Source organism: Populus nigra, chromosome 6, assembly GCF_951802175.1.
Source record: "Populus nigra chromosome 6, ddPopNigr1.1, whole genome shotgun sequence".
NCBI classification, from domain to species: domain Eukaryota; kingdom Viridiplantae; phylum Streptophyta; class Magnoliopsida; order Malpighiales; family Salicaceae; genus Populus; species Populus nigra.
Genome location: NC_084857.1, coordinates 3,211,608 through 3,225,156, shown reverse-complemented (window position 1 = coordinate 3,225,156; position 13,549 = coordinate 3,211,608). Strand labels below are relative to the sequence as shown.

At 34.5% G+C, this 13,549-nt stretch overlaps 3 protein-coding genes across 6 annotated transcripts; all 3 read right to left on the bottom strand.

The window, feature by feature from the left end:
* Positions 1 to 82: 82 nt before the first annotated feature.
* On the bottom strand, positions 83 to 3,384 carry LOC133697118 (uncharacterized). 3 transcript variants are annotated; one of them, XM_062119483.1, is made up of 10 exons: positions 3,187 to 3,384; positions 3,011 to 3,083; positions 2,766 to 2,882; positions 2,361 to 2,688; positions 1,805 to 2,216; positions 1,609 to 1,708; positions 1,460 to 1,519; positions 1,206 to 1,289; positions 768 to 875; positions 83 to 662 (listed from the first exon to the last, which is right to left on the bottom strand). In XM_062119483.1, the coding sequence occupies exons 2-10, from the start codon at positions 3,077 to 3,079 to the stop codon at positions 312 to 314; spliced, it is 1,629 nt and encodes a 542-aa protein (XP_061975467.1). In that variant the 5' UTR covers positions 3,080 to 3,083; positions 3,187 to 3,384; the 3' UTR covers positions 83 to 311. The 3 variants fall into 3 exon arrangements, with proteins under 3 accessions (XP_061975467.1, XP_061975465.1, XP_061975466.1); XM_062119481.1 differs by having other exon boundaries at positions 3,011 to 3,118; positions 3,187 to 3,383; XM_062119482.1 differs by having other exon boundaries at positions 3,011 to 3,111; positions 3,187 to 3,383.
* A 672-nt stretch (positions 3,385 to 4,056) lies between these two features.
* LOC133697027 (16 kDa phloem protein 1-like) lies at positions 4,057 to 7,483 on the bottom strand. 2 transcript variants are annotated; one of them, XM_062119345.1, is made up of 5 exons: positions 7,185 to 7,483; positions 6,432 to 6,497; positions 5,494 to 5,632; positions 4,943 to 5,018; positions 4,057 to 4,428 (listed from the first exon to the last, which is right to left on the bottom strand). In XM_062119345.1, exons 1-5 carry the CDS (start codon positions 7,249 to 7,251, stop codon positions 4,372 to 4,374), a joined length of 405 nt encoding a protein of 134 aa, XP_061975329.1. In that variant the 5' UTR covers positions 7,252 to 7,483; the 3' UTR covers positions 4,057 to 4,371. The 2 variants fall into 2 exon arrangements, with proteins under 2 accessions (XP_061975329.1, XP_061975328.1); XM_062119344.1 differs by having other exon boundaries at positions 4,883 to 5,018; positions 7,185 to 7,456.
* Positions 7,484 to 10,662: 3,179 nt separating this feature from the next.
* On the bottom strand, positions 10,663 to 13,274 carry LOC133697947 (16 kDa phloem protein 1-like). Its single transcript, XM_062120784.1, has 5 exons — positions 12,962 to 13,274; positions 12,316 to 12,381; positions 11,391 to 11,529; positions 10,971 to 11,106; positions 10,663 to 10,836 (listed from the first exon to the last, which is right to left on the bottom strand). Exons 1-5 carry the CDS (start codon positions 13,056 to 13,058, stop codon positions 10,780 to 10,782), a joined length of 495 nt encoding a protein of 164 aa, XP_061976768.1. The 5' UTR covers positions 13,059 to 13,274; the 3' UTR covers positions 10,663 to 10,779.
* Positions 13,275 to 13,549: the final 275 nt, after the last annotated feature.

Sequence of the window (13,549 nt, the reverse complement as noted above, 5' to 3'; positions counted from 1 at the left end):
CAATGTGGTTTCATATAGGTGGTCGTTGTTTGGCATCATGATTTATTTGGTCTCGACATATTACATTATGGCTGTTGTCTAGTATTGATAAAGGCTAATAACCTATTTATTTTCCTTCACGAGAACATACAAATTTATAGAATTTACATCAGTTTTGGCTGTCGAAATTGATATTCATTTGCTAAAAGTCTGATATTAGCTCAGTCATTCTAAATATTTGAAAGGAGCTGGTTAGATCTCAAGCTAGTCACAACATATCCTTGCTCTTTTGCTCTTTGAGATGCTAGGCACTGATAACTCACGTGCAGACATTAGCAGTTGTGATAGGACTTCTCACTTCCTGTTAGTGAGTCGTAAAAGGACAGCAGGTAGCGAAACTCTGATTCATAAGGCTGAACTTCTACCATCTTTGTCAACGGAAATTTTGATTCTCCATTTAGGCACTCCATCATCAGTCTTTTCAGTGATCCAGAGCGTGGCAATTGGCTATAAATCCATTCTAGTAGTGATTCCATGTCATCTGCAAAATCTCGCATGTGCCACTGCAAAAGCTTAGGCACCACGATCTTCCTCTTGCATGTAACTCCCACTGAAGCTTCCAGATACTCCACTTTTGCTCTTCCCAATTCATTTACCACTTCTTCTGGGGTATAGATCCTAAGCTGAATATCAGATCCCATTTTGTTAAAAAACACTTACAGGTCTACACTCGTGGTTCGAACTAGATGGATTTTAGAGATGAAGTGTTAAAAGCATTATGCACTTACTGCGGGCGAGGACCAACTTCCTCGGCAAAGAGCGAATGTCACATTTGGTTCTGGATACCCCAGACCATAAGCATGCCGTAATAGCATTTCCTTCTCATCCGCATGGCCCTTGTAAGCGAAAACATAACCTTATCAACTATTATATAAAGCGAAGGCAGGAGATGAGTGTTCATCATGGCCGGAAATCGGATGTGATATCCTTTCTGTTGCTGTTGACCTTGAAATGGAAAATCTAAGCCTTGCGGTTTTAACCTTCTTTAGGGTGTTGTGAGTGTACGATATACTCAGATGAGAACATTGAAGTTTATAGGATCGGCAATTAAAGAAGAAGAAGATGGATTGGAAGAGGCATGCAATTTTGAAAATTCTGAAACGTGGCAGGGAGCCATCAATCTAGGTCCATGCACAGAATGAATAATTAGATAACTATGAACTTACGTGGTTTGGTTCACATGGATGCCGGAGAATAAAGTGTTCAATGGCTAAAGCATTCAGCACTATCCCACCCACATTCACTGCAGCCTGGATTAGAATAGTCCCATTAATTTACCAATGGTTACCGTAACTGGGAAAAAGAAAAAAAAGCTGGTGGTCATAGTTGAGCACAGCGCCACGTCAATGTTTGTGTAGCCGAATATTGGGCAATTCAGGCTTGATTTTTTAATCCATGGTTTGTCTACGAATTGACATACCTTGTTCATAGTTGCCAGCAGATTCTCCTGCGACGAAGGTAGCCCATGTTCTAGAAATCCCTGAAATTTTATGACAAGCAGAATCTCATTAAATATTTGACAGACATTCCTCTCACTTGCTAGATGAAACTTGAGATTTCTTACAGTACATGCATTATGCAGGCGTTGTAGATATTGATCCAAAATGCTAGCTTCTGCTTGTAGGTCAAGAATGTCAAGTCAACGTTACATAGTCTACGGATTAAAACCCTGAAAGAGGTACAGAAATAGAACATGTGAGGAACTCTGAAATTTGAATTATCGGTGTCTAAATAATCATCATGCCCTGAGAAAATCAGTAAGCACCTCAGTTTTCCGGCCATTGGTAAACACTCTGGTAAACGACGAACATCTAACGAGTTTCTTTCTATCTGAATGAAGTTCTTGTACGGCCCAATGTCCCTGACAGCGCTATCTAAATCTGGCATAATGCGGTAAGGGTCGAGGTTTGATTCATTGCGGTTGAAAGGAAAGATAGATGCTTTATAGTTGAACAAGGTCTTTGGGCCCTTTGAATTCATGCAGGATAGGCTAAGTTTTGGAACAATAGCTAATTCTTCTGTATCTTGTGGTGGTGCCTGGTGTAGCTCAAGGAATATTCCTATTAGGCTTTTGACAAGTTCTTCTGACAGTTCATTTGGATTCTCATTACAAATTTCTTTACGGATATGGTGTTCATTTTGTATTCTTCCTGCATGCCTCCTTGGTTTCTCATTTTCTGTGCAGTACAAGAACAGAGGAGACAATAAAAAAGTGGATTTTCCTTGTATTTTTTTTCCTTCGTATCCTTTTTGACAAAACTTAGAAAGTAAAAGGACTCAACAACTTGAGCCAGGCTCAAGGAATGTTCATGCAAGCTTACTAGTGGAACTTGTAGACAACATGCTTAACATTTCTGCTGCAGAACCTACAGAGGGTCTTCTGAATTTCATTTTCTCTTTTCTGTATTCGTCATAATGTTGTGATCTGGATAGCTGATTGAAATCGTCTTCGAGCACTGATCGATTTTCCAGTCCGCTTGGTGGTAATTGATTTTGTTGCTTCATCTTCTTTTGGTGTTGCGGCTGCCTTTTCCATTCCTTGTTCTGCTTCACCTCCTGATACAAGTTGAGTTTCAGCTCATCAACTTTTCTTTCAAGCCATACGATCTCCTCCTCCACCATTGCAAGTTCTGCAAGGAGGCTCTGAACCTGCACACGCACCAATCCTCTTTATGACATCAATTCTATAGAAAGAGTAATAGTACTATCCACTTAATTGCTCTTACTTGGGGTGGTATCAGCGTGGCAAGACATGGATGGGACGACACTGAACCATGGAGTGCACACTGCAGAACCTTGTTTATTGCCTGTTCCTCGTCTAATTCTGCTTGCAATTTCTCAACCTGCAACGTTTACAAGCCAAAGCCACCATTAGTAATCCTTTAATGACATTTTTTTTTTTGCTTCTACTCCTATATGCTATACAGAACAAAAGGCTAGGTGGAGAAATGATCGAAATAAGGTTCTTCACCTCCTCCTCGAGATCGACTCTTTTCTGTTTCTCATCACTCTGTTGCCCAAGGTAGTCTTCAAATTTCATTGTTCTTGCAAGGCCAACAAATGAAGAGTAGTCTACAATCTAAGAACAATGGCAAAGGAAGTTACAAGAAGAAGGTGCCTATTAAAACAGAGAGATAGAAGGTTCACCTGAACAGTCGTGGGTGCCATCAAGGAAGTTAGAAGATATCAAACGTTGAAGTGGAAGTGAAAAAAATGGGGGGATGGAGGATGGCAAAAAGGGATAGTGAGAATCTGCGGTGGAAGAATCTTTAGCTGTGATTGGCGGTGGTTGCAGTCATAGTTGTTAATGTTATTAGTGAAATGCATGACCATCCCATGAACCTAACACCATACATACAGGTCATCCATTAATTTCCACCAATTTGTAAGGGCTGTAGTGGCAGACGTGAAACCCATGAACAATTCGAAGCACTTTTTCGAAAAGTTTCTTTTTCCCTTCCATTTTCCTGCCTCATAAGTTACTGTAAGTAATTACCAATTGCTGTAATGATTTATTTTAATGAGAATATAACGAATCACAAAAAAAAAAATAAAAAACAGAGAGAGAAGACAAAGAGCGAGCGACTTTAACTAACAAGACAGTGACCGATAATGATGGGAATTTTATTTCATTTCAGGGAACACCAACATAGCATTCCTTAATTCACCAGAGGTCAAAAAAAGAAAGAAAGAATATTGCCTAAATTTTAACTAGAAAAAAGGGAAATCAACAATTCATAAGAAGAATCTAAAGTTTCCCTAGCGAGTGTTCAAGAGTATAATAACTTTTGTTTGTAGATTTATTTCAAAATTATATTTCACTTAAAAAATATCAAATTTAATAATTTTTTAGTATTTTTTTACGATTTTAATTTGTTGATATCATATCAAATATAAAATATCTCAAATACAATTTTTTTTTATTTTTTATGTATGAGCATATAATTAAATATGAGATTCCATGCCAATAAATTTGCAGTTCAATTAACACCTCGTGTTCTCTTCTTCTGATAAGTCTCTTGTTAAAGCTTCTCTTTTATAACCAAAATAAATAAATACAGTAAAATAAAATAAGCGATTCCATACAAATTCATGTAGCAGAACATATCAACAACGACAAAAATCTTACAAAGAAAAGAGAAAAATGGGAAACTTCCAAACAAACACTACAATGCCATGCAGCCTTGAGCTGGAGAGACTCTCATGTGCAGCATACGAGGAACAAGATTACTGAGTTCCCGGTTTAGGGTTGCAAAGGCTTCCAAAAAAATTACAAACCACAGAAGCTAGTGCTAGCTTAGGAAGTTTATCTCAAACAGATTAGCACGAGACCTAAAAACTGCTTTGGTTCCATCCGCCGTACTCTTCCCCGTCATAATCCTTTTCCTCCTACAGAATCCAACAAACAACCACAGTATTAATCAACCAAGATAAACAATGGCAGTCAACATTGCATGTACTTCCGTTATTCAATTTCTAACACTGATTTGATTTGATTTTGTCTAGACTTATAGTCAACAATGCTCATTGATTGTTGCTTCATGCATCGCTTGGGCTAGCTAAACTTTTATGGTGCTTATAAGATCTAAAGTAGTATCATTTTTTCCTTTTTATGAATTATTTTATGGGGCATCATCATCTGTTAGCTACCATAAACCACTATAGAATTCTAGAAAATTCGTTAGTCAAGGTGGAAACGGGCTTAGAAACATTGATGCTAGCACTCGATGAGACAAAAACGTTTCAGTCTCCTGCTAATTAAGAGAAGTGAGAAACCAAGAAAAAGAAAACACCATGCACTTATGCAGGAATAAAAAAAAAATATATATATATATATATATACCTTGAGGGTAAAAGTGACACCGACTTGAATCTCTCCAATATATGATTGCGTAGCACTAACCACTCTATACTTGCAGGGATGTAGCTCAGCAGATCCATTTTCCACTCCTGATGTCAACAAATCCTTCACATAGATCCTACATGAACAAAAAATGGAGAAATAAACATAACAATATGCCTAACATACAACGATTCATTTATCAATATTACTGGATTTATCTGTGAATAAAAATAGTAACTCTGTTCGGATTCTTCTATTAATTCATTTTTCTTGTAGACACTTTCTCATCCCCGGTACATCAATCAAAAGTCTGCCCCTACAGCATAAATTGCATAATAATACTTAAGAAGCAACCCTGAAGCTTTTCATTTGTCAGTATTGTCATGGTTTGAGGCATTTTCTCTGGCAAACGAATTTACGACCTGGCTCTTATGACATCTTCCTCCTTTTTGTTCAAAGCAAGCTTTATATGCATGATTTCTAACGGTAGATCAAGCGCATAAAACGACCCGAAATGTATTGCCTCAGTAATTAGCTTTATATGTGGGGGGAGATTATTGAAACTCAGAACTGTAATCGGTAAGCTAATTCTAATTACTAATATGTCTTACGTGGCTTCACCAATGAAGTCGTCGGCAGAGAAGGTGTCTTTGTCCATGATTTTAAGACTGAGCTTATATTCGCCAGCTTGTCCTGGATACTCTACCTTGAATGTGAGCCTCTCATTCCAAACTGGATGACCACCTTGACCTGGACCATTGATATGTTCACAATGCAAAAGTTAATTTAAACAAAAATCCGGTTGTAAATATGGTGCATACGATATACAATTAAATTCTAGGCTTACTTCTTTCTATCTGTATGATTGTTTAAGATTCTTAATTGCTTTTCCGTTAAGCAATCATTGAAATTAGTACAGGTGAACTTAGAATATGATTGCACATGAATGAGTGAAAATTATGGTAAAATTAACATTGCATCGCCTTTGCTTGCAATGCTAAAAATGCAGGCATTGTTGCTGTTCGAATATAATAATTGCATATAATGCAATGCAAGCAATGTTGAAACACACACCCTTATTGCAAGAAGAATGGTTAATTCTAGACCTTGATTTCTCCAGACATTCTCTATTCTTTGGCTTGTTTTCATTTCTTGCCAACTGAATCATGAATAATTGACCTCCCTTTACCAAATTGATCATGAATCATTTACTTTTACTAATCAATACAAGGATTCATTCATGTACTAGTTGCTGTGATTATGTAGCATTTTTCTTCTGTTATATACTTTTAAAGGTAATAAAGAACTGCATATCCCTTTAGGCTACAGATATTGATTGGCTTAAAAAACTCCCTGTTGACATAACTTATTGGGACAATGCCGGCATTGATCAGTGACCAACTAAGTTTTGTGATTTGGAATTGGTCCAAGGAAGGATTATTGGTTGTTTTGACTTTTGAATCTGATAGGTGCACACACACACACACATATATATAATAGAGTAAGATAATTATTAAATATCAGTTTGCGTAAGCAAAGCACCAATTACCTCTAGCTACGCTGCTCTTGCGCTCTTGGCTTTTGTATTGCACGATAACATATGGATCCATATCACCTGCCATCATATCAAATATACAGAAATTAGAATCTTCAGTTCACAAGCATTCAGAACTTTAAAAAAGGAAAGACTTTAGTTGTCAATGTATTTCATTTTCCAATGAGAGGATTCATCCCTGCACAGGTCTCTGCCTTTGGCATAAGCATGTGTGTTTAATGGTCAGATTACAGAGTGGGCGTTGATCCTCCCCCCCTGTAACTGGATTGTATCTATGTCCCTACACAAGTCTACCAAAGACATGCGATGGCTATTATCACATTATTTCACTAATATATGTTTAATTGTTCATGATATACGGTTGTGAATGGCAATTGTTCATCATTTCACTACTATGGTCTGCTCTTCCCCGTTGCAGCCCATTTAATAAAATCACAAAACCACCTTTATCTGAATTGGAGTTGAAACTAGACAATAAAATGGCAATTCGATGAAAGAAATGAGATTTCTAGCCAAAAAAGGAAAAGAAAAAAAACCCCAAGAAAATAGGATGATGAACGAAAAAAAACCAGATGGAGCCAAATATCACGACACGCATTTCGGTAACCAGAACAGCAAGTACCAAGAAAGGGATGATGACAGGATCAAAAACACAGAAAAGAAAAGAAAACATGATATTTGACATAACTTGGAACTCTAAATAAAAGAAACAAATATACAAAGAAACACAAAAACATGGAGTTGTACCTATGAAATCAGTATCTCCAAGGCCTTTTGCATTCACCAGCAGCACTTCCAATATCCCACTAGCCATCTCTTTGTTTCTCTCTCAGGCTTCGAGCTAGGATAACTCTATATGATTCCGATTCAAAGGTCTTTGGCGATGACTTGGTTTAAGCCTGGTATTTATCGAAAAAGAGTCCATCATGGACAAATATATAGCACTTGATGATACAATGACGGACTGTGAAGATTCAAGAATGACCAACCATTGCCTGTCTTCGGTCAAATCCTTGCCTGTCTTCGGTCAAATCATTTCATTGTTCCTTTTCTTTTCTTTTCCAAATGATGATCAGAGCTAGTTTTTGTTTTTTATTTGAAAAAAGATATTCTTCTATGTTAACTGTAATTTAGTTTTTTTTAGCTTCTATTTTTACATGTTTTTAAAGGTATTTTTTATTTAAAAATAATTCTTTTCAAAAATAAAAAAACATGAAAATAATTTTTTAAATTTTTTTATATTAATATATCAAAACTATTAAAAAATATTAATTTAATATTTTTTCAAGTTAAATATATTTTTAAAAATTATCTTTTAATTGGAGTAACAAACACCCCTTATCACCAGACTCAGATGAACGATTATTGAAAGCTACAAAATACAAAAAGACTTATGTCAAGTGGCGGGTGGCGGGGTTCCGTGGCGGTAACCGGAGCTAAAATGATGAATAACCTATTAAATAATGTTCCTACGTGGTTAGAAGATAATCCTTTCTTTCTTTCTCTTCTAGTTTTTCATGGGCCACCAGTCCAATTCATAGATCTAGTTGCTCATTTATATTAAACTGTTTTTATCTGATTTATATCGAAGGACGTGGATCTAATAATGGCTTCATTAATTAACTAACTATCAAAGCAGGTTTGCATTTAATATGGGCATTTTTTATTTTTAAAAAATATATTCTCCGTAGTACCTCTTACAAATTTCTGCAACGATTTCTATGATTCTTTTGAATGGTTATACCAATTAAAACCAGTTATGAACACCGATGTTCCCTGGCAGCAATCCGCAGGAAATTGGATGGCGCCGTCCGATTCTGCCATGGCTGCATGCTTTCTAAATTTGACAGTATGTTTCCTTTGACTTCCATATAAAAACCACCCTCCCTCGAAAAAACGAAGGAAAAAAAAGGGATGTTCTAACTTCTACGAAGGTTCTTCGGGAGGGCTGCCTTGAAAGGTGTGGGAGAGGCTGACTGTTCCTGGAAGCGCCTTTTGGAAGTTGCTTGATACGAGCCTATACTTCGTTTTGAAAGTTTTTCACGTCAACGCGTCATTAATGGCTGCTGCCATTTTTATTTTCATTTTCGTCGTTGCATCATTAATAATAGCGCGTATTAGATGACTTTTTTTATTTGGTCACTAGAATTTGATGGGATGAATTCACTCGTTCATGATACAAAGTTGTTTCATAAATTAAATTACTAGCAAGTAGCTCAGCTTGAGATCGAAAAGAATAATTGGGAATCCTCTATATAATTAGAGAAATAGATACATGATTCAAGTTTCCAAATGTAATGTTATGTTTCTGTATGGTTTTTTTTTTCTTCCAAGGTTTTAATAACTTAGATCAAATGTATTTTAATTTTCTGTAACTAAACGATGTAATAGAAATTAATGCTTTACTTTCTTTTTTTTATACATAGAACAAAAGGTATCAAGTCATTTTAGCGATTAGCAATCACTACTTTATTTATTGTGCTACTATTGTTTCCGGTTGGAAAATATATATATATATATATATATAAAAAAATTATATTTAGAACATGGAAAACTTTTAGATATTGTCATCAAATTTGATATAACAATTTAAGCTTAAAAAATCTTGATGTGATTATTTATTTAATTTAAATTTTAAATTAAATCGTGTAAAAATTATTTCGATGTCATTTTATTGACTGGTCAAATTCAAGTAAAAAAAAAATCATGTTAGGTTAACTCTGATAAACATGTCAAACCCGTAACTCGGATTATTGACTTTAATATATCAAATTAATTTTTTTATTATATAATAAAATATACAAAAATAAATTTATCATCATCTCAATAATAAAAAAATAAAATTAAATAAAAACCCCACAAAAAAAACCAATAAAATTACTCGAATGAGCTGTTACAACAAATCTCATGTGCGTGCCTACAAGGGAGGCTCACAAGCTCCGGCAGTTTGTCTATTTAAAGAAAATATTGCTGCTTGCAGAAATCCAACCCATCACACCTACCTGCACACTTACCACTTGAATTATAACACAAAGTTATTCATCAATAATTTTTAGTTGTTTTGTTAATTCTTTTTATATTGACCCGTCTAAAACTTAAAAGTGCTCGTTATTTGACAAACCTCAGGAAGTTGGCCAAGTACAGATTAAGAGGACACGATCTCAGGTCTTTCCCTCCTCTCTCTAATTATAGTAACCATCACCTTCAATATCACAGCTTGGAGGCAACGAATATTGGATTCCAACAAGGAAAATCATGGTAAGAACCTGAACCCCACCACTGCAAAAGCGAGAAAGCCTGCAGATAGATCATGGTGACTTGCTCGTAGGAATATATAGTTAGTTTCTTTTCTTACATGTGAGTTGATGGGCTGCCACGTTGTGTCTTCAAACATCCAAAATCCCAAGTGATGAAGTGAAGAACACAAAATAAGACAATGTCCTGGCCTGGCCCTGCCCTGCCCTGCCTGAAATGTGTATGTATAGCATGTATTACATGCGTGTAGCACGTAGCTGAGATGGCATGAGGCCATGTATTGCAATTTTAATGTTTTACTTTTACATGGATTTTCCTTTTCTTTTTCTGCCACGCCACACAACATTCACAACACCAACATCCATTTATTTTTACATTTTAAAAATATATTTTTTCTTTGCTTTAAATTATATATTTTTTAAAATGTTTTTAGATGGTTTTTATGTTAAAAATAAATTTTTAAAAAATAAAAAATATTTTAAAAAACAACCATTATTACAATAACAAACAGAATCTAAGTGATAGGATATATAATAACATCTAATTTCCTTTTTCTCAAAAAATTTCTTTAAAAAAATAGCTTTTAAATTTTTAAAATTCTGACTTACTCTCCAAAGGTCTTAATTGCCTTCTATTATTGTAGGAAAGATGGTTACAAACATGTATTTTTGTCAATTTCCCTCATCCATCTTCTAAAACAACGAAATTATTTATGCTATATCAAGCTCAAAGAATAAGTAATGGTATATTATTAGTTGTTTTATGTATCTTAATTTTTTTAAAAGAAAAACAAAAATAAAAAAGAGAATAAATCTATAACACACCAAAAATTATAAAAATATCCTCATTTATAATTTATTTATATTACTAATTATTTGCCTGGCACTATAAAATTACTAGCACTATAAAAGACTTTTTTGAAAAAAATTTCCGTGTTGATAAAAGTACATGTGCAATGATAACACTTACAAGGAAAAAATAATCTTGTCCAATCTGAGATAATTAACAAATAAAAAATTTACAAATCACAAAGTAGTGTTGCAAAGCATGGGGATTCATTTATGAACAAAGCGGCAATAAAATCGAACTAAACAGAGCTTTGCTTCCATCCACCATAATCTTCTCCAGCATCTTCCTCTTCTGCCTGCAGAGAATCCAACAAAACAAGGTGCATTATTATTATTTTTTTATTCAAGTTTTAGTACTGTCCAATTGATTTTAATAATATATGTAAACCCATCATGCATCGATCATCTAATCATCAAACGTATGGATTACCTTGAGGGTAAAAGTGACGCCAACTTGAATCTCTCCACGATAAGATTTGTCAGCATTAACCACTCTATACTTCTGAGTTTGTAGTTCAGCAGTTCCTTTCTCCACTCCTAATGCCAACAAATCTTTAACGTAAATCCTGCATAAAAGAAAAGGATTGAAGTAAATCTAACAAGATTCATTCAGAACAGATGCTGTTATTGGATTTATTTTGCTTGTGGGCTATGCTTGTTCAACTATATTTTCCTCCATGTTCTCTGTTAAAGCTATGCTTGCTATTTGCAATCAACCCAAAATGCATCGCTCCACACTAACTATCTTTATATATAGCATATGGAAATATAAAAAAATACTGAAATTGGAAATTCTAATCTATAAAATTAATATACATTCGCCACACACACATATATAACAGGGTCTTACGTGGCGTCGCCGACAGAATCATCAGCAGAGAAGGTGTCCTTGTCCATGATTTTAAGAATGAGCTTATAGTTGCCACCTTGCCCTGGATACTCTACCTTGAATGTGAGAGTCTCATTCCACACTGGACGCCCACCTTGACCTGCACCAGTTGATACGAAGTCACTTAAAGAAAGCACTTCGTCTGTAAAACAGCTGTGCATGCCTTGTACAGTTACAATCTGTCTTTACCAGGGGCTTCTCAGTTGAACAATCACTAAAATAAATCTGGATCAATCATGGAATTTAGAAATTGCATGCTAACAGGTAAAGAATATTATATAGTATAATTGACATTGCAATATTGCCTTCTCACTTGCAATGTTAATTTTAATCTATAAATTAATGTCTGTAATATTTGCTGTCAATACAAACCAAAGTTTACGTTAACCAAATTATTGGCAACATGAGTTTTGAATTGTTATTTCATTAACATTGCTTACATCCTTGCCAATAACGACATTTTAAGTGCAATTATTCTTTACTACCTGTTGGCAATAATGGAGATTCTTCTGTAATCCAAATGATCATTGAAGAATTGCGCATTCCTTTAGGAGACGGCTACAAATTTGACTGTCAAAATAAGACCTTATTGACGCAAGTTGCTGGGGAAATTTCTACACTGGTTGGTCACCATCTAGCACAAGGAACTTTCGTGATTTGAAATGGGTCAAATCAAGAAAATAATCCTTAATTAATTTGTTTGAGCCTAATTAATTGTTCTCAAAGTTTATCTGTCAAAGGGGTTGATAATGCTTAGAGGCTAGTGCCATCAACAGAAGATAGCATATAATAAGATAAGATTTGGGTTTTTTTTTTTCAATATGATTTTTTCGTGGAACTAAGATATATTAAAATACACATCTGTTTGAGTAAGTAAAGAACTAACCTCTTGCTACTTTGCTCTTGCGCTCTTGGCTTTTGTATTTTACCAGAACATACGGGTCCATGTTAGCTGCCATCGTATGATCAAAATTAAAATCTTCGGAGCTCACATTCGTAACCGGGAAAAAAAAACTTTTTGCAATTCATTTTTAATGAATATTCAGTGTTCAAGGAAAAAAACTCAATGCTTTTCTTTTCCAAGTCATGTTAAAAGAATTGGTATATTAATTCTTTTATATATTTTTTTATAGTTTTGATATGCTAATATTAAAAATAAAAAATAATTTTAAAGTATAATATTTTTTTAATTAAAAAACACTTTTAAAAAACATTATACATTATATTACTAAATACACTTAATAAAATCTCAAAAATATCTAAATTGATTTGAAGTGGATTTGTTGAAAGTAGATATACAAATTAATGGCATAGAAATGTAATTATGAAAAATAGAAGAAAGAGTTTTCTTGCTAGAAAAAAAATCAAGAAAACATCACGATCGATGGACGAATTGAAATCAGAAACTACTCCAGATGAATTTGGAGGACTAAATACACACTCGTAGAAGTGCAAGAACACGATAAATCAAAGATATTAGGAACAACTGATCAACTCAAGATGAATTTGGAAAAAACAAAGAAGATACATACTCAAAGAGCTGGAGCAGTAACATGATAAACCAAAGAAATCAGGGTTTCCAAGGCCTTTTGCCTTCACCAGCTTCACTTCCAATATTCCAACGGCCATCTCGAATTTATTTCTCTCTGACTCGACGATTCTATAAGACAATTATCTCAGTGTCTTCTGCAATACTTGTATGTTCAAGCGTGGTTTATATCGAAAGAGTCCATCATGCATGGACATATATACATATAGTCGATACAACGACGACGGGCTGTATTAATCAAGATTGACCAGATCATGTTGGCTGTCTTCGGTCAAATGTACGAAAGCAAGATAGTTGTTGTTTTGTTCCCCGTTCCATTCTTAATCACATGGGCAATTAGGGTTTAAACTAAACTATATCAAGTGGCCGATGTCCTTTATTTTTTTAAGTTTGTAATCAATAGCTTTAAGTTTGTTGTTTTTTTTATAACAAATACACACAATTAATTAATGGTCATCATGAAGTCTTACAATTAATTAATTAGATTTAGATATAAACTGATCCGAGAGTATCAAGACTAAAATATTATATTCATAAAATTATGACTTATTTGTGAAACACGGATATTCCT